Genomic DNA, 21,410 nt, shown 5'->3' with positions numbered 1-21,410 from the left:
AAACAAACAAACAATTAATTTGGTTAATTTTTAACTCAAGATAATTATATTTCACCCACACAACATTAGGCTCTTTGGGACTGCAAAGAACAAAGCAGTAATGTCAATATTAATAGAATGTAAGTGTTAATAAAAATATACAGTATATATAAAGTTAATTTTTGTATAATAAATCATATCTTGAGATTTCTTCAAACTGAATTAAATTATAATGCTGGATTTAACAATCCCTAATGGTTTAATTTTACTGTTTATGTTCTCTGTTCATGGTGGAATGTAATGTCATTTAGGAAATTAAACAATGCCCAAAATAATGTTATTTCAAAGTGGACCAAAAAAACATAGCAGAAATAGTTTCGACACATTTTCACAAACAAGATTACATCTAAATGAAGTGAGTAATGACTTTTAATACATTAAGTAAAATGATGCTTACTTAGTATCACACACTAAACACTTTCTGCTGCTGCAGTTAACAATCAGCAAAAAAATCTGATATTCAGATAAGACACATATACGGTGTGTGTGTGTGTGTGTGTGTGTGTGTGTGTGTGTGTGTGTGTGTGTGTGTGTGTGTGTGGTAGAAACGTGTTTTTGTACTACTGTAAAATGTTAGTGACTGTGCACTGTGACCTACTTTATTCAAAAGCAAATTTCTTGTATGTGTGTGCATACCTCAAAGGCAGACCTATATATTGACCTCTGTCTGTAATGAGAAGCACAAAACAGTGAGAGTATTGGAAGCATTCATGAGCCAATGAAATAAAACTTTTAAATACTCTCAATTTCTTCATGATGTGTTTGGTTGTATTTATTTGCAGCAATTGTTTGTGGACTCCCACCCAGCATCCCTAATGGCCAGGTGGTTGGTAGTGACTTTCAGTGGGGCTCCAGCATTAGCTACACCTGCAACCAGGGCTACCAGCTTTCTCTGCCCACTGTTCTCACCTGCCAGGGCTCAGGCAACTGGAGTGGTGAAAGACCACAGTGCTTCCGTAAGTCTCACTTATTATTTTTAAAGCTTTTAATTAGCCATGTTAATTTATTTACACATACACACAGTCTTAGCTGAGACAAACACAATTGTACACAGTAGAGATGTGATCTGCTTAGTGTACAATGTAAGTACACTACAGATTCTACTAACCATTCCAGTGTCCTAAATCTTCTTATTTTCCTTTTTTTTTATAGCTGTATTTTGTGGGGATCCAGGAATGCCAGCTCAGGGTCGACGCGAGGACCTAGGATTTACCTACCTCTCCTCTGTGTTCTTCTCCTGCTTTCCACCATTCATACTGGTCGGCTCCACACAGAGATACTGCCAGTATGATGGAACCTGGAGTGGCACCCAGCCCTCCTGTATAGGTAAAGGGTTTAGCTATACAAGAATATTTAATCTGAAGCTAACAGTAGGTTTTTTTCTAATTAAGACATGGTTTAAGATTTAAATTAAAGTTGCTTTGCATATTTTTTGTATTTATTTAAAGACATTTAAATGTATTTTTAAACTGTGTGTTGCTGCTTTATGTTGTTTTGTTCTACCTTTTTAAGGCACATATCTATGTTTACTATTGGGAATTCCCTCAAGTTAACACAGCCACACAATCATAACAAATCAGGAAAGATGAGGTCCAATATGTGCTTTATCTTAGTTGGCGATATTCTTGGGCTTTCAGCCATAAACTGCCATGGCATTGTTGGAAATGAGGATTTATTGTTTCACATGGGACTCCCTTGCAATTTCATCCACCTCTACATCAGCCACATATGTAAAGGGCCTATTACAGGACCACCTTTAACCCAATGGTATTTGGATTGTGGACCATTTGAACCACAGCTTTACACCACAGTGTGTAATACTAATATTTGTGTTTCAGGTACAGCACCAGTGCTGAGTATTGAAAATCCAAATGGCACTACTATGTCCCTCAACACAATCAGTAACATTCTGACTCTGATGAGTTAAAGCAAGCTTATTAACTACATGCCAAATGAAATTGTCCTTAATCAAGTTTTTTAAATCTTTGCTGGGCTCAGTGGGTAGCACTGTTGCCTCACAGCAAGAAGGTCCTGGGTTCAATCCCCAGGTGGGGAGGTTTGGGTCCTTTCTGTGTGGAGTTTGCATGTTCTCCCTGTATCTGCGTGGGTTTCCTCCGGGAGATCCGGTTTCCTCCAACAGTCCAAAGACATGCAAGTGAGGTGAATTGGAGACACTAAATTGTCCATGACTGTGTTTGACATTAAAACTTATACTGATGAATTTTGTGTAATGAGTAACTACCGTTTCTGTCATGACTGTAACTATGTAGTCGTGTGTAAAACATGACGTTACGATCCTAATAAATAAATAATAAATTCCTGCTGTACTTCCACACCTGTTGCACTTGTATCAGCACCTCACAATTAATCTGTCAATGTCACTGCTAAGCTTAAAATGTCTCGCTTTCTAATATATGGTCAGTGGTGGCTTTAGGGTGCTTTTTTGTATTAATTACATGGGTAGAAGTGACCAACTAATTGTAAATGCAGATAGACACTTGTCAGCAAGGTAATGCCTATCAGGTTCCCCAGTATAATAGCCATACCCAATCAAAGGTAGAAAGTAGGTAGATTTAATTATGTTTGGTTACATAATTATTTGAACTTAAATATTTTTTTCAGATCCCAGTCACACCAGCTGTGTGGATCCTGGTACACCTCTGTTTGGATCTCAGAATAACACCCAGGGCTACCAGGTACCAAAACACACACAAACATGAAAGTAATTTATTTGTTTTGTACTGCACCTTGATTCACTGACAATTTGGTTTGGGGTTCAAACAGATTGGCAGTATAGTGTTCTATAGCTGCAGAAAGGGTTACCTGCTGCTTGGTTCCATCTCTCGTACCTGCCTGCCCAATCTCACTTGGAGCGGCATGCAGCCAGAGTGCATCGGTAAGTAATATTTACGTGTAATATAAGACAGTACAACACGATTGTACTTAAAGTGCAGTAAATTACTAATTCTCAAAACTAAATTTAGCTATTACAGCCACACCCACTGCTAAAAAGGACTTATAGTAAATCATACATTCAAAGAAAAAACTCTTTTAGAGCTTCAATGGCAATTTGTATGTGAAGTTGTTGAGTTTTAAACTTTAAGCTTACACTTTTTTTACTTACTCATTCTTCTCTCAGCTCATCACTGCAGTCAGCCTGAACTTCCAGCACAGGCAGATACTCGAGCCATAGAGCTGCCATCGCTGGGTTACACTCTCATCTACACCTGCCAGCCAGGCTTTTATTTAGCGGGAGGCTCTGAACACCGCACTTGCAGACCTGATGGCAGCTGGACTGGCAAGTCGCCTTTATGTGCAGGTATCTCAAAAGATTCTCATGCAAAACTAACATTTATTGTTACTTTAATCTGTTGCTTTTTTCCATTTTAAATGTTTTTCCTAATCCTCAGCACGTGTCTAATCCCAAAATATTGTCTAGTTAATTGCTCAGATTTTGAGTATTTTGCGCTGTTCTCATGCTTAGAGAAGCTGATGAATTGCCATGTGCACCTGTTTCATCTCAAAAGGTCTGATCAGGACATGCAGTTAATTATATTGTTATTGAAATTTTATACATTTAGAGTACTGATGAGCTCATTGCAAGATGTTAATTTGGTAAGATGCAAAATCACTTCTGGAACACGTAGATTACAATTAACATCATCTGGTACATAAATGGACCAAATTTGGCATACAAGGCACAAAAGTAAATAATAAGAAGAAGATTCTGACAAGCAGTTTCATTCTTATTGTGCCTTGAATGTAGAAATAGTTCCTGCAGATTTCGGCTTTAATGGATCTTGAGCTGAAAGTGGGTGAAATACGGTGCTGATAGTTTTTTAAAGCCAGGCTATAAAGATGTAGGAGAGGAATGCTGTTGGCCTTTCACGATGGAGGGATATTAACAGTGCCGGAGGGAAAACTGACAAAGAGTGAGTTCAGGCTTCTGACAGCTAATAAAGCTTCAGCTGGGCTGGTTGGTAGGGCTCTATCACTTGTATTAGTACACAAGTGTTGAGAAACTCTTTTCTTTTGGATTTAGAGTTAAGGTAATGTTGCTCACATGTCTAGGAAGGGTGCAGTAATGATACAACATGTTCTAGGTATTTTTGCCACATCTGTTTCTAGCTGGTGCAAAAAATAATGCTTTAAATGCTTTGTGGCAGATGTTTGGAAAAGCTCTCTTCTTGTTTCTGCATTACTGTGCTCCTGAGCACAAAGTGTGGTCCATAAATACATGACGAGTAAAGAAACTTCAGCATTACATAAAGCAACACTATTTTTCACTATACCTGTATCACAGAATGTGTGAGGAATGTAAGGATTTTGCCATCTACACTTCACATTCTGTAGAAATCTCTGTGTGTAAAGGACAAGGCCAAAAACATGCGTCGTTTGCTTCTTCAGATGGTTCTGCATTAAAAATCAACATACTTCTGTAATAAACAAACAAACCTCCATCACATGGGCTTGGGAATATTTCGAAAAATATTTTATTTTTATTTTATTTTTATTATATTTTTATAAGCCACATTCTGCATGTGTTACAACAGTCTTGCATCATGAGTGCAGGCCTGCATAAAGTCCATACCTGTCTGCAAAAACATGAAACATGAAAACATGTGATGCATTATGAGGCACAATATACAGTGGTATATGGAAACTCAACGTTGATTGGTTCTGGGAGTGGCATTGAATTTAAAAGGTGTTGAGTTTCAAGGTATTTTTTTCCCCATAAGGATGTATGGAAAACCTGTTAATGCGTTCCATGGTCTCGTGGACTTGCATATATTTTAGGCATATGTAAAATAATGGGGTTGTTTTTGACACTTAAACACTGAAAATAACACAAATATAAAGTAAAAACACTGAAATAAAAAGCTGATTCTTACACTTTCTTAGAACCCCGAGCTGTAACACAAGTTTAAAAGTGAAACAGTGAGGAAAATCAGCTAAACACAGATACATGTGTATGCTTTCCGAGTGAATCCGACGGTTATTCCACACAAATGCAGATTCGTCTCATATTCACACTTTGTTGACGTATTACCACACCGCTCAAGCCGAGCACTGAACAAAACGACTGTTCATTGTCCATTTTAAATTATTCATTCATTCATTCATTCATTTATTTTCTTATCCGCTTATCCAGTTAGGGTTGCGGGGGGAGGGGGGGGGGTGCTAGAGCCTATCTCAGCTTTTCAATAAAATCACAGTAACACCTTGGATGTGACGCCAGTCCATCGCAGGGCAGACACACATACACACACCCATTCACTTATAGGGCAATTCAGTGTCTCCAATTTACCTGACTGCATGTTTTTGGTCTGTGGGAGGAAACCAGAGCTCGTGGAGGAAACCCATGCAGACACGGGGAGAACATGCAAACTCCACACAGAAAGGACCTGGACCGCCCTGCCTGGGGATCGAACCAAGGACCTTCTTGCTGTGAGGCGACAGTGCTACCCACTAAGCCACTGTGACGCCCTAATTTGAAATTAAATAAATAAAATTGTTAAAAACAAACTGAACATTTTGAGTTTAAGAGAAATGTTGACCTAAAGGGTACAGATTTCTTGATGAAGGGTGTTGAGTTTCAAAGATTTTGAGTTTAGGGGACGTTGATCAAGAAGGTACCACTGTAGGTTAATTCGAGACCTCAGACTTTTGAGCAGATAAATCTAACATCAGGCAAGAATGGTTAAAAATATTTACTTTTACAACTACAACAATTGGTCCTTAGTTATGATTCCTTAAACTGATTTTTATTTTACTAAATAAGACACTTGTGTTATATTGTTGCATAGCAACAAGCCATTTGTGTCATTTGTGGTTTCTTTGCTTTATTTCTTTACTTGCAAAACTGTTGTATAATATCAACAGAACACTTAGGATTGTGTTATCAATAATAACATCACAGCTGTGGTGATATACGACTCATGTCTGAGGCCTAATTACAGCCATCTTGCCATTCCAGTAACACAGTGCCTCTTAAGTTCTATAGCTTAAAAGCAGAACAATCACAATTTTCTGTTAAATGACTTAAATCACTGCTTTAATCTTACATTAAAATAAACATTATCTTGTTTACTTATTTATTTATCTTTCATCTTCAGTAACACTGGGTGCCAGGCAGGAACACACCCTGGCTCCAGTCTATTACAGGGCACCAAAGATGCACCCATTCATTCACCAAATTCCAACCCATGGGGGATGGAAGCTGAAGAATCTAAAGATCTACCATAAGGCTTTTACTAAAAACACAGAATAAAACACAAGTAACAATGTCTTTATTAAAGTGATTTTTACAATTCTATCTGAAAAATGTTTAAAAAGCATTTAATTTAAGACTTGTTACTTGTTATCTGTTCTTTTTGTAGTGAACTTCTGCAGTTTTTTTTTTTTTTTTCATGCAGTTTGATCTGCAGCATGACACATCTTTTTAGGACTTACACTCCTCAGGAGACTCTTACTGAAGATAAAAATCCAGGTTTTTTAAAATGCCTTTGAAGGCTTTTCCATCCATCCAGCTTTACAACCATTTTCCTACTAAGGCCATCTCATTACAACTTAATCTTCGAATGACTGCTCTGTATAACTGAAACACACGGTGGCTAAGTGGGTAGCACTGTCGCCTCACAGCAAGAAGGTCCTGGGTTTGATCCCCAGGTGGGGATTTCTGTGTGGAGTTTGCATGGTTTCCTGGTGTCTGCGTGGGTTTCCTCCGGGAGCTCTGGTTTCCTCCCACAGTGCAAAGAGGTGAATTGGAGATACAAAATTGTGTTTGATATAACCTTGTGAACTGATAAAGCTTGTGTAATAAGTAACTACCGTTCCTGTCATGAATGTAACCAAAGTGTAAAACATGAAGTTAAAATCCTAATAAAACAAACAAGTATAACTGAAAAATTATAATTATGAATGTTTGTATTTTTTAGGTTTGAGCTGAATTTGTTTATCTTTGATTAGGATTTGAGTACATATGAAATTACTTATTATAATTAGAATAATACGTATAAACAAATGCTATTTTCATTGGCTTCATGTTATGCCCAGATGTAGGTATTTATTAGATTGTAAATGAAAAACTGTTGAATTAAAGGCAGCATCGTCTCTTTGGGTGGTCTATTACACTAGCCCACCCCCGCTTATATCCGGGTTTAAATCATCAGTCGGCCAGGATTCACACAGACATGATTGGCTACATCTAAGGGTCGGGTGGAGGGGGTAGATTTGAGCCCTGTCCAGTGTATTCCTGCCTGGCGCCCAGTGTTGCCCAGTGTTAAAGTAATTGATGAAAATGAAATGGAAAATGAAACCAATGAGCCTTTTTAGTGCTTTTCTCAGCCTGACTTATTTTTATTTTTCTTTCATGTGTACAAAGGTAATGAACAAACCGTAGAACAAATGTGTAGCTTGCAGTGCATTACCAATAGTATTACCATTACCAATCTCTTGCTTTTTCTTTCTTTTATAGCTGACAACAGACCAAGTGGAAAAACGGTTGGAACAGTACAAGAACCACCCAACACTAAACTCCAGGGTAGGTCTTAATTTTATTTATTATTGTATTATTTAATAAATAGTTATACCATTTATGTGTTAACCCTTTATTCTCTGTCGTATCCTTCCAGTGCCTAGTGGAGTCTTTGCTAGGAACTCGCTCTGGAGGGGGTCCTATGAGTATCTGGGGAAGAAGCAGCCAGCCATGCTGAGCATAACTGCTTTCGACCCATTCAGCAACCGAGTCAATGGCACCCTCATGGACCATAGTGGAGTTCAGCTCAATCTGGCAGGTGTGTATTTTTTTCCTAAATATTAGTTTTATGTAATATGTTCATTTACCTTCTCCTTGCATATGATGCCTTAACAGAAGGATAATGCTCTTTTGCATTGCACATGCTATAGGGTTGTTTTTGTTTGTTTTCTTTATGATGTTTCTGAAGCAGTAATGATCCGCTTAAAAAAAGATCTGTTCTCATTTAGGTATCTACAAGAGGGAAGAGGCCCATCTGTTGCTGCAGGTCTATCAGATTCGAGGACCTGTGGAAATCTTTGTTAACAAGTTCAAAATTGACAACTGGGCACTGGATGGACATGTAGGTAGCCTTTTTGTTCAGGGTGCACTTTAGAGGTTATGGACCTGGAGCTTGTTTTTTTTTTGTTCTAATAGCACTGAATAAATACATTAGACTTTACTGGATCTTCTCAGTCCAGACATGGTTGCCAACCTGATTCAAAAATCATGTCGCTGCAAACATTATTGCAAAGTTAATTAAGAAAAAAAGTACATTATTGTTGACTTGTTTTATGTCAGTTATTTCTGGGTTAATCCAAAATTTATAATGACCTAAACATTATTTCAGAGTAAATAATAATTAGGAATGCCATTATGATGAACACTGAATTGTTTTTAGGAATTATATTACTCTCATTGACAAATTAACTGTTTCACTGTTTCCCAACCTTTTCCGGGTCTCTACCCCTTTTTCAGTTACCAAGTAGGCTGCGACCCCTGCCACAGCTACATTGGGAGGCATTATTGATAAATCCTAAAAGGTCTTAGACTTGGAGTCCTTTAGCCTTCTTAGGTCTTATAGAACTAAACAGAAACACAGTGAAATAGATTTTTCAAAATACAATTCTTTAATTTAACAGTTCGAAACAAATATTGAATTGTAACAGAACTAATATTAAACTTAACAGAACTAACATTAATTAAATAAAATTAAATAAAGTATTTATCGGAATTATTGATGACTAATCATTGCTATTCATTCATTGTTAATCATCTTTGGCTCTGCATTTTGGCAGCCAGAATTTGGTATTCGAGTATCCGAATAATTAAGTTTTTTCTCCATTGGTGTTAATTTCCATGAGAGCGTATGCAATTAAAATTTACAAGCAATCGTTTTTCACTATTTAGGGCAGAGCATCAATGAGAGTATGTGTTAACGTTCAAAGCAATGACCATTAGAAGTTCTCAGTAGAAACTAACTAGTTTCTCAGAGCCAGTTGTAAAAAAGATAAAAGTCTAAACAAGTGAAAGAAATATTGGCTTTAAAATATTACCAAGTTGATTTAGGCGGCACGGTAGCACTCTTGCCTCACAACAAGAAGGTCCTGGGTTCGATCCTCAGGTGGGGTGGCCTGGGTCCTTTCTGTGTGGAGTTTGCATGTTCTCCTGTGTCTGTGTGGGTTTCCTCTAGGAGCTCCAGTTTCCTCCCACAGTCCAAAAACAAAGCGAGTGAGGTGAATTGGAGATACAAAATTGTTCATGACTGTGTTTGACATTAAAAGTAACTACTGTGTCTGTCATTAATGTAACCAAAGTGTAAAACATGACGTTAAAATCCTAATAAACAAATCAAGTTGATTTAAGAATTAAGTCAGTCTAAAGATTATTTCAGAGTAGATTTTGTAATAACTTAGATCCACATATTATTGCCAAGCTGATTTGGTCATTATTACAATATAAACATTATTGGCAAGCTGATTTAGGAGTGGGCAACACAGTCATGTAGCAGATCCTGCAAACCACCAAGAGAACTTAAACACTATGTCTATTTTTAAAATATCATTTTAAACACTTGGCTGGTTTTTACTTCTGGGACAATTCTTGCAAAAACTTCCTCAAGTGTTTATTCCCATTTTACCAGAACATGTCTGACTGTGCAGAACTATGACTTGCAGAATTCTGTGTCTTTTCTAAACTCAATGAACAACTTTGAACAAATGTGCTTTGAAAATTTGGAGCTCACAGTAAAACTTGAGTTCAAAGAGTAGAGAAGTGAATAAGTCTGTCTTTTCCCTGCAGCAAACACAAATCCAGTGCGTTTGAAATGTTTAAGTGCGAAGCAGATTTAAAAGTGGAAATGTGAAGTGCCATTATGAAATTAAGTACCAACACGAAAGAAAGTTACTAACAAACGTCAGAACTAAGAACAAGTCAGGTTTTAATCTACAATAATGTTTTGAAGAATATAATGAATAGTTTAAACTGGCTTTTAGACTAACATACACTGATCAGCCATAACATTAAAACCACCTCCTTTTTCCAACACTCACTGTTTATTTTATCAGCTCCACTTACCATATAGAAGCACTTTGTAGTTCTACAATTACTTACTGTAGTCCATCTATTTCTTTGCATGCTTTGTTAGCCCCTTTTCATGCTGTTCTTCAATAGTCAGGACCCTCACAGGACCACCACAGAGCAGGTATTATTTAGGTGGTGGATCATTCTCAGCACTGCAGTGACAATGACATGATGGTGGTGTGTTAGTGTGTGTTGTGCTGGTATGAGTGGATAAGACACAGCAATGCTGATGGAGTTTTTAAACACCTCACTGTCACTGCTGGACTGAGAATAGTCCACCAACCAAAAATATATCCAGCCAACAGCGCCCTGTGAGCAGCATCCTGTGACCACTGATGAAGGTCTAGAAGATGACCAACTCAAACAGCAGCAATAGATGAGTGATCATCTCTGACTTTACATCTACAACTAGGTAGGAGTGTCTAATAGAGTGGACAGTGAGTTGACATGGGATTTTAAAACTCCAGCAGCATTGCTGTAACTGATCCACTCATACCAGCACAACACACACTAACACACCACCACCATGTCATTGTCACTACAGTGCTGAGAATGATCCACCACCTAAATAATACCTGCTCTGTGGTGGTTCTGTGGGGGTCCTGACCATTGAAGAACAGGGTGAAAGGAGGCTAAGAAAGTATGTAGAAAAACAGATGGACTACAGTCAGTAATTGTAGAACTACAAAGTGCTTCTATATGGTAAGTGGAGCTGATAAAATGGACAATGATTGTAGAAAAAGGGAGGCTGATCAGTGTATGTTCAGTAACTGCTTCATCTTGACCATGATCACAGTGATCCTGGCACCACCCAGAAACACAAGGTGCAAGGTGAAAAAAACCCCAAACAGAGCGCCGGTCTATTGCATTGCATTATACAAGCACTTTATCTCACGTATACATACCTATGGGCAATTCAGAGCAGAGAGACCGCTTTCTGTTTGTGGTAGTAGTCATTAAAAGTTTTTTGTTGAATTTGCAAAAAACACTTGTTATATTTGTTGTGTTGTTTCAATTGTTCCTGTTTAACTTGATTATTGCAAACAGCTAACAGTTTGCAATCTTTTGATTGCAACTGTAAGTCAGTAAGTAAGCAGTGGCTTTTGACAGACTAGTGCCCTGTCTAGATGGTATTTCATCCTTGCACCCTGTGTTCTCAGGTGAATGTGGACCCACTTTGAGCTTGCTCTCAATTAAGCAGTTATTGATACACACAAGCAGTTATATATACACGATCACTCTTGGGCATAGGGGAGCTGAGAAAGTTTTGGCTTTTAATTAAAATGTCAGTTAAATCATTTCAGAGTAATCAAGGCCAGACGTCCCTCCCCCGAAAAGAACCGTAGACAAGCAGCTGGGAAAATGTAATTAAAAGTGTGGGTCATGGGGACTTGTGTGTGAGTGTGTGTGGGCGGCTGCTGTGTATGGGTATGACCATATGAGCTGTTTTTCCATATGAAAACTAAATGTCAAGTGTAAAAGGTACACCGCACAGCTGACACATTTTAGCTATCAACAACTCATTCCTGACATTTTAAAATATTCAGCTTTATAGCATGAAGCTTTAATTGTTTGTTCTCTTTCTTCTTGCAGGTGTCGTATATGCCTTCATCAAACTCCTTTGTGTATCAAGGATTTGTTCGGGGGAAAGGATTTGGCCAGTTTGGGCTTCAAAGGCTGGGTATGTGTTTTCTCAATTATTTACTGTTGTACTATTTTTGTCAGAGCATATAATGGCTGGGCTAACTTGCAGCTGGCTTTGTATTGTCATTCTTGATGTTCAGAGTTGAATAAATATTTAGGATTCAGTGTGAACAAGGAAAACACAGATTAACAATGTACATTTGTACATACAGCTCTGACCTAGACCAGAATAAATACGTTATAAAACTGGGAAAACACAAACTTATAGTTTATGCATGATCTGACGAGTTTAGTGTGGAGGAACTCCAGGAACCTGCTCAGAGCCCTGGCCTCAGCCTCATTGAATTGGAACGTCAATTGCAAGCCAGGCTTTCTGGTCCATCGTTAGTGTCTGACCTTACATTCTTGTTTTACTGAATGAAGACACACCAAAATCCTGTGGAAATCGATCTCAAAAGAGTTGGGGGGCGGCACGGTGGCTCAGTGGGTAGCACTGTCGCCTAACTGTAAGAAGGTCCTAGGTTTGATCCCCAGGTGGTGCGGTGCTGGTCCTTTCTGTGTGGAGTTTGCATTTGTCTGCGTGGATTTCCTCCGGGAGCTCCGGTTTCCTCCCACAGTCCAAAGACATGCAAGTGAGGTTAATTGGAGATACAAAATTGTCCATGACTGTGTTTGACAATAAACTTGTGAACTGATGAATCCTGCTACCTTTAACTATCGTTTCTGTCAGTTAGGGGCTGCACAGTGGGTAGTGGTGTCACCCATAGCAAGAAGGACCTAGGTTCAATTCCCTGGCCTGGCTGGGTGGTTTTTGTTCGGAATTTGCATGTTTTCCCTGTGTCTGTGTGGGTGTGCTCCCGCTGCTCCAGTGTTCTCCCATTAGTCCAGAAACATGCGGTCAGACCAATTGGAGCTACTATTAATTACCCTTAGAGTGAGCAAGTGTGTGTCTGTGTCTGTGTGTCTGTGTGTCTGCTCTGTAATAGACTGGCAACCTGTCCAGGGTTTTTCCTCCCTTTTGCTCAACGAATTCGACCCAATGCAACCCTGACCAAGAAACAGTGGTGGTAAAACAGACAATGAATAAATGATGAATGTATATTGTTAGCGTACCTGACAAAATAGCTTTCAAGAATTTATAACCCCAAACACAGAGTTTCTTACATTTACTTTAAGTATTATTTCATTGCAGACAGTATGAACCCAACATACCCATCATTCTTGTGTTTAACACATTCTACAAAAAGTTTGGACAGTAAAGCATTTACCACTTTCTAATGTTACTATTCCTTCTACACTTAAATACCAAGCATTGAAGTGTTTGAGATGTTATTTTTTCCTATTATTCCGTCAAACACGTCTTAAGGTGTGTAACACTACAGGATTGTCATTGTCACATTTTTGTTTAAGAATTCTCCACACATTCTCTATTGGAGACATGTCAGGACTGCAGGCAGACCAGTCCAGTACCCATACTCCTTTTTCCACAGCCATGCCTTTGTAATGTGTGCAGCATGTGGTTTTGCATTGTCTTGTTGAAAAATACATGGACGTCCCTGGAAAAGATGACGTCTTGAAGGCAGCATTTCTTGCTCTAAAATCTCAATGTACTTCTCTGCATTCATGCTGCCATCACATACATGTAAATTAACTTTGTCAAGGGTGCTGACACAACCCCATATTATGACAGACTATGTCGTCTTTGGTCCAGAGCACACTGTGTCAATTTCCTCAAGAAAAGATCTTAAATACTGATTTATCTGACCATAAATGGTTAACATAAGGCTTCTTTTTTGCACAGTTTAAAAAAAAGTTTTAAGTGGCATTTGAGAATGTGTCTGTGTTGTAGTGCTTGACAAAGGTTTTCCAAAGTAATCTCTTTCCAGTGTGGTTATATCACCTATTACTGAATGGTGGTTCTTGAAACAGTGTCGGCTGAGCGATTGGATATTACGGGTATCCAGCTTAGACCTGCACCCTTGCCCTTTACACACCGACATTTCTTTAGATTCCATGAACTGTTTAATGATATTATGCACTGTAGAGAGGGAGATATCGTTATTTGAGGAAAATTGTTTTTAACATTTTAATAATTATCTGGAGATCCTCCACCCATCTTTGCTCCTCAAAGACTCAATCTTTCATCAATACTGCTTTTGTGTTGCCTTTTTACTTTTCCCCATTCCACCTTTTTTAATGTGTTGCAAGCCTGAATTGCAAAAATTGATGTATATTAACAAATGATTTGTGATCTTTTAAAAAAATTCATACTGTCTTAACTTTTTCTGATTTGGGATTGTATATACAGAATGTCTATTTTTTGTGAGATTACAGTTCAGCATGACTGAAGGAAAAAATAGCCTTGAGGCTTTAGCTGAAAAATGATTTATCTTTTAGTAGGTTTTGGGGAGTTATTGTTTAGGTAATGATTCGTAAGTCTACTTAAAGGTAAAACGAGGCTATTTCCCCTAGCTCACGTCCCAGGAGATAGGTAATTAACCTCTACTAACACTACTCTCAAATAAGGCCATGTTATAATGTATCATACATAATTTACAATAGATGAGGCAAGAGCAGAGAATGATAATTACACAAATACTGTGTGGACTATTCATAAGAGAGACAAAGTACAGAAATAGACTAAACCCCAGTGTTTGTGAAAAAAAATAAAGAAATAAATACATTATAGAAGAATAATAAATAACTACACAAAGCTGTTTGCATTATCAACATCTTCCAATCACCAGTTGTGTGTGCTCTCATAAAGAGAGAGTAAGCTAAGTGACATTCATTAAAAAAGCAAGGGGGTGGGGGCTCTTTAATGTTGTATGTGTATTATGAGTAAGTGGCCTCATTTGTTCTTAGCTCAATAAGCTTGTTTTGTTGGGTAATTTAGGAAGTTAATTGAATCTGCTGCACTTGTTTACCTTGAGTTGCACTTGTTAACCTTGAGTTTTTTTTCTATGTATTATTATTTATTTATTTTTTGTTCCATTGTATTATTTCCATTTGCCAAAACACTTTAGAAATGATGTAGACTCTTCATAGTAATAATTAAAAAAGCCTCATTCAGAGAAAATATAAAGCTTTTAAGATGTTTTTCTACTTTGAAGTACATTCTGTGAAATGTATATGTTCCTCCAACAATAATAGCAGATAGGTAATATTGGACATAGCCCAGTTTACTTGAAATCTTATCAGGCTTTTTTCTACTTTGCTGTGTTTTAAAGTTTCACTGTGTTTTATGTTGTTACTTTTTATGTTACAGAGGGGCTGGACCCAAATGCAGAAAATCCTGGCTACAATTTTGCCTCCAACAGCAGTTCAGTGGCAGCAGCCATTTTAGTGCCTTTCATAGCAATGATTATAGCAGGATTTGCTTTGTATCTCTACAAACACAGGTAAAGTAATACCATGGCTTTTTTGTTTGTCTTAGCATAGTTTGTACTGTATATATATACTGTATATATATATATATATATATATATATATATATATATATATATATATATATACCATTGACATGAACACATATATTATTTTAGAGAGACACATGCTGCCATCAAGGTGACATAGCTAGTATATGTTAGTAATTTAGCAAGACATTGCCAACAGCATGGCTTTATAGACACAGAATTTGTGTGCTGGACTGGCATATCTGCAGTCCAGATCTGCCTCCTATTGAAAATGTCTGGCACATCATGAGAAAGTAAATAATACAATGTTACCACTGGGTGTTAAACAGCTGAAGTCTAATATTAAGCAGGAATGGGGGAAAAAAACATTTCATGTTTTCTACTGCTAAATCTTAATCAGAATCTTGGTGGGTCCGGCATCCTCACAATCACTGGAACCCCTCCGCCCCCAACTTAGACACAGCCAATCATCTCTGTTTATTGACATTCAACCAGCCAATAGCAGCACTGGTGAATTGAACCCTGAATTCCAGCTGTAGTGGCTTGGCACAGTTTACCATTATGCCACACTACACACTCAATGGCCTAAAAAATCAAAATGCAAAACAATTGATATCTTCAGTTCTCAAACCCTTAAAACTGTAATTAATTGGAAAGGTGATGAAGGTAGATAGCCAACTTTGTGTGTGTGTTGCGAATTTGTGAAGTCGAATTTATTTGTATAGCACTTCTTACAATGGACATTGTCTCAAAGCAATTTCACAGAATCCAGGACCAACAGACAAAAAAACCCTGTATAGCAAGCAAAGGGTGAAAGTGGCCAGGAAAAACTCTCTTAAAATTACAGGGAGAAACCTTAAGAAGAACCAGACCCATTGGGTGGCCTGAAGAATAATTTGAATGAATAGGATTTACACAAATTATACATACACAAAATTAATTTGAACAAAACGTTATAACTAGCAAAAATAAATAAATAAAATAATAATAATGATGTAAACAATTATTCATTATTTAGTCCAGTCTGTAATAATGTCCGTAGTGAGGTCTGGGCATTTGTTTATATATATATTATATTATATATATATATATATATATTAGGGCTGTCGAAGTTAACGCGATAATAACGCATTAACGCAATTTCAATTTAACGCGATTAAAAATAATAGTGCCGTTAACGCAAATTCTAGTTAATGTTGAGACTTGACTGGTAGAACTACAACGCTCGGTTACATTATGTTAACAAACCGCAAATGAAAAACGGTGGCAAGTCCGACATTAACGTCGGACTTGCCACCGTTTTTCATTTGCGGTTTGTTAACATAATGTAACCGAGCGTTGTAGTGATGCACTTATAAAGAAATAAATACACGCTATATTCACAAGTTGTCGGGAGCAGAACACTTTTATTAACTTATTCTGTTAAGGTACCAAATACCGGAAAGCTGAGTCAAGCACGTTAGTCCATGCACTATGGAAGCCCCAAAGGGTCAAAACACACTCACTTCGTGTAGAAACGGCCATCAAACCATTGTCACAATACAACCACAGAAAAGTCTGTTACAATAACTACGCCTTATCCCACCTAAAGCACCGCTGATCTACAATGTTTGCTGATGGAGAAATTCTAACCTACAATCTGACATTTACTGCCTAGTATGTGAGTGAATAAAACTCCCTTACAGTTTTCTCTTGTCCCAGCAGTTTTTAACATAAGTACATTTAGCATAAAATGTGTTCACCATTTTAATTGTAACATTTCACATAAAAATCCTTGTTTTCTATAACATTTACACAGATTTTTTTTTAATGCGATTAATCGCGATTAACTATATGAAATTCTGAGATTAATCGCGATTAAAAATTTTAATCGTTTGACAGCCCTAATATATATATATATATATACAGTATATATAATTGTCAGTGAAAGCATTGGAAATCTTTTGTCGGTTAAATAAACACTCAAGAGAATTAGCCAATTACAGTTTTTATTGCAGTTTTTAAAATGTCTCAGATTTTCTAGAAATGGCAATCTGTAAATACTTTAATATAAATACTTTACTTTATTATATTATATTTTTAATGTTTGTTGTTGCAATGAATACAGTTATTTTTGAGGCATAGATCTCTATAAACATTTTTCCCCCACAAAAATATGGTAATGTGAACCATGCCCCCAATCAAAATGCATATCAGATCACAGCTAAAAGAATGCATCTAGTTGAAATAGGGCAGCAAAGTTTTTGGAAACCTGATGTACTGTATATTAATTCAAAACCAAAATAAATGTTCACAAACGGTGCAAATTCAGTACAGCTTCTCTGGGAGGGGGTATCATGGGGATCACACCAAGACCATAACGTGCAACATACAAAAAATAAATAAAGAAGATAAATAAAAATAACCACCAACAACAAAGAACCTGCAACAATTCTTAAAACTTGAACAGTTTTGTGTTGCCTCTAAAAAAATAAAAAGAACACTGGAGAGCAATGAACAGCACAGAGATCACTGCTCTCTGAACAAAGCTGCATCTCTCAAGTTTGTAATAGAGACATTAATACTAATGAAACCTATTATTACCCATGATTAATGGTTCACATACTTCACCTTTGAAGAATAAATGATTAATTATTGTCTTTGTTGCTAATTATGACATGTACAACTGTGTTACTAATTTAGGCAACATATATTTATCTATTATTTTCATGCTAAAGATAAGACCGCATTGTATGCATAATGAATGCAGAAAATTCCACATATTCATGCATGTTCTGTACATGGTGTTTGTTGGTGTCTTCTAATTCCACTGTGTATATGTTCCAGCCAAAACAGTTCAGTCAAAAATCAGTTTTAGTATTCAGGTCATCTCTTGTCTTACCAACAGGAAAAGACCCAAAGTACCTTTCAATGGCTATGCTGGCCACGAAAACACCAATGGAAGAGCAACGTTTGAAAACCCCATGTACGACCGTAATATCCAGCCCACAGACATCATGGCCAATGAGTCAGAGTTTACGGTCAGCACAGTCTGCACAGCTGTATAGCCCCTGCTTTCTTTACAGGTAAGTCACCAGTCAAAATGCATTCAGTTATAAAATAAATGGGCTTGTCTTTCAAAAACATTATGAGCTTTAAAAATATAAAATAATCAAATATGGAGCTAGTTTCCTAATTGGTTGTCTTTTATTTTATTAATGCTGTTTATAAATGTCATGGATAAATGTGGTGAGAATGCAAAAGAAGTCAAACAGTACCCATAGACTGAATAAAGAAGATTTATTAAAACACAATTGTGGGTTTTACAGCAGTATGTAAGCTGAAGAACATCAAACAGAAATGTGGGCCTCCTTTTATACTACTTTTGTCACATCCCTGTTTCAACACTTGGGTGTTGGACTTTGAAACCTCCATTCTGTGATAACAGTTGCCCCTTATCTGCTTACAACATTTTACAACAGCTTAACGACAGACATGATGCTTATCTCTGTACTTTAGACTTCCAGTCACAACTTAAGCACCTTATAATTAGGGATTTAATGCACAAAACAGCATACTACTAACCATTAGATAATATTAAGGATTTAAGGCACAAACCAGCATACTACTAACCATTAGATAATATTAAGCATAAAATCTAATTTTTCCATAACATAAATTCATTATTTTCCTTATTAAATGTAATTACTATATTAATTATTATTCACTGTTTTACAAAATGCTAGGATTATTGCATAAAAAGTATGTTTGTTATACAGGTAATCATTTTTAATAATTATAATAAATGAACTTTTAATCAAATTGTTATTTATATGTGTTTGATGTGATTGTGACACAAATAAATTAAGTGTTGATTGAACCCTGATAATCCCCACTTGTGGCCATACATTTGTTTTAAAAATGGCTTTTCTAGCACATTTACCTATTTGTGAAATGGCAAACCTCAATTTAGCATTTTACTAGTTCTGTTTCGTTTTACTTTATCCTCCCTTATTTATTAAGGCGCATACCAGGGACTCAGGTTAGATGATGTTTTAAAATGACTAAATGATGCTACTGACTCCGTCCAAATAATAAACTAAAGTGCTGTGTTGCACTATTATGCAGTATTATGTTATTTTCATGCCATAGACATTTTCTCCCTCTCAAATACAGGGCACTGGCTATGAAATGAGACACTAAGAGTGTGCCTAAGCTTTGGGGCATGTGATAATGCCTAGTGTTCAATTACCATTCACAACTTTCATCTGTGCCCAGCAGGACTTGAATGGACACTGTAGGCATGAGTCCTACACTGGGAATTTTACACAGAGGAATTATTATTGTCAGCAATAAATCTTAATTTAATTACATTAATGTTGGCTTTGACCTAACCTTGATGTTATGTTAGGTAACATAGTAATGTGATGATAGACTAAGCAGCAAAAAAGAACTGTTTGTAAATGTTTAAATGCAAACATAACCTACCTCATGTACAGTTGCATCAATTGTTTCTCTGAACAAGCTGAGAATAATCCGTACCTTAATTTCCTCAGTTTTCTATTTGATTGTTGGCTTCAGTTCTTTTTATTTAAAGCTTTGTTTTTACATTTAGTGTTTATAATTATTCATAATTGTAAGAATCTCCAAGGAATTATTTGTAACTGCAGATTCTAAATAAATATGACACATCTTCAGTTTTTTCTAATGATAATAACCTTATCCTTGCACGTTTCTTTGTCCTTCATCCATCATTACATCTATCTTTATCCCTTTATTTTCTATTTCTCCTCTTCCTTTATCTTTTTATGTACATTGTATCATCATTGTCATCACAGGTCAACAGAGTTTTCTTTCTTCTCCCACCCACACAAGTGCCCCCACACACTGGAACTGAATGCGTGGGTGGGCTTAAAGACATGAGTGGAAGCTTATTTCATTTTTCTTAACACGATTCCAGCAATTATAGTAAAAATAAATCACACCCTGATGACAATGCTGGAAACTTGTAGAAAATCCAACAAGAAAAAACTCGACTTGACGATGACCACAGCAGTGTCTGTTACTGGAGAAAAACTCTACATGCCTTTGTTTCCCTTTTTTCTGGATGTAGCCTACAGTGGACCTTTGGCATGGCAGAGGGGACGATTGTAAAGTCGTGATTCTGTCATTGTCAAAAAGGAAGAAAAAGACATGGTGGAGGATACTTCCAGCAGGGTGTAAGTAGCCAGAAGCTGGCTTTCAGGATGAACAGGGATTTGTGAAGAGTCATGCTCAGAGTGGAACTATTGAAAACACCCCTGCCAGTCAGAGTCCCATTTTGCTTTTTCTACTTTTTTTTTCATGGAGTGCATTTTGGCAGTTTTTTTTCTCCCTTTGCACACTGAAACTGCAAGATTAAGGATAAGTGCAGACTTTGTTCACATTACTGGGTCTCTTTGGCTGACACTTTCACTATCGATTCCGGTGAAATTTTCACCTGAAGCCACAGAACCTGAATGGAGGTAGAATGAGATTCTCAGCTTATTAGAAGACAAGGATTCTATCATTAGCACCTCTCTGAATGTGTTACAGCCTGGAGCATTAAGTGTTCTCTTTCTGCTGCAGCTCACTAGGCTGGCTTATATTAGACAGGCCACACATGCTCCTGGGAGGGCATTGGGAAAAACATAAAAAGGAAGAATATGGGCAACACTAGCTTCGGGCAATTTGATGTTTATTTAGCCTGGCATTAACAGGAGACAGTGTAATTCACATTTAGACTTCAGTGGCATCTGGATGGCATCCCCTGAATGACAAGGTTGCCCTTTTGTGAGTCATTAGTGTGCAATGAATGTTTAAGTTTTATTCAGTGATATAAAAAAATGAAGTATCTGGGTGTTTAGGTCTGAAAGAGTAAAGAATATGTGCGCAAAACATTGCTTTTTACTTTTAGTGGCGTGGACTCTTATTAAATTTTTTGAAACATAAGGCTTTTATTCCACCCAACTTTTTCTCCAAATACCACATATAAGAGTAGTCTTCCCAATATTATGGCAGATACCAGTCTGGGAAGACAAAGGCCGTACAAATTCTTTCTCGCACACATATAGCCAGATTCCATCTCCTTTTTTAATTCACGCAATATTATCAGCCAACTGAACACAAGTGCTAACTGCCCTTTTTGTATAAATAAGCTTACAGATGTCTGTAATTGAGCAGTGTCACTTTGATCAATAAGGGAAATTATCCCC

The 21,410-nt window shown here is 37.0% G+C and overlaps 1 protein-coding gene across 1 annotated transcript in view; it reads left to right on the top strand.

Moving 5' to 3' along the window:
- Positions 1 to 20,144, top strand: part of csmd2 (CUB and Sushi multiple domains 2) — a 472,613-nt gene extending 452,469 nt beyond the window's left edge. Inside the window, exons 60-71 of the mRNA XM_063014411.1 lie at positions 822 to 995; positions 1,192 to 1,365; positions 2,662 to 2,735; positions 2,824 to 2,935; positions 3,179 to 3,358; positions 7,517 to 7,582; positions 7,674 to 7,835; positions 8,026 to 8,138; positions 11,732 to 11,819; positions 15,051 to 15,183; positions 18,086 to 18,263; positions 20,016 to 20,144. Coding sequence (XP_062870481.1) covers positions 822 to 995; positions 1,192 to 1,365; positions 2,662 to 2,735; positions 2,824 to 2,935; positions 3,179 to 3,358; positions 7,517 to 7,582; positions 7,674 to 7,835; positions 8,026 to 8,138; positions 11,732 to 11,819; positions 15,051 to 15,183; positions 18,086 to 18,245 — 1,436 coding nt within the window. The 3' untranslated portion in view covers positions 18,246 to 18,263; positions 20,016 to 20,144. The remainder of the gene's footprint in view (positions 1 to 821; positions 996 to 1,191; positions 1,366 to 2,661; positions 2,736 to 2,823; positions 2,936 to 3,178; positions 3,359 to 7,516; positions 7,583 to 7,673; positions 7,836 to 8,025; positions 8,139 to 11,731; positions 11,820 to 15,050; positions 15,184 to 18,085; positions 18,264 to 20,015) is intronic.
- Positions 20,145 to 21,410: the final 1,266 nt, after the last annotated feature.

This window comes from Trichomycterus rosablanca, chromosome 2 (assembly GCF_030014385.1).
Source record: "Trichomycterus rosablanca isolate fTriRos1 chromosome 2, fTriRos1.hap1, whole genome shotgun sequence".
Taxonomy (NCBI): Eukaryota; Metazoa; Chordata; class Actinopteri; order Siluriformes; family Trichomycteridae; genus Trichomycterus; species Trichomycterus rosablanca.
This window is presented reverse-complemented; position numbering and strand designations above follow the sequence as displayed.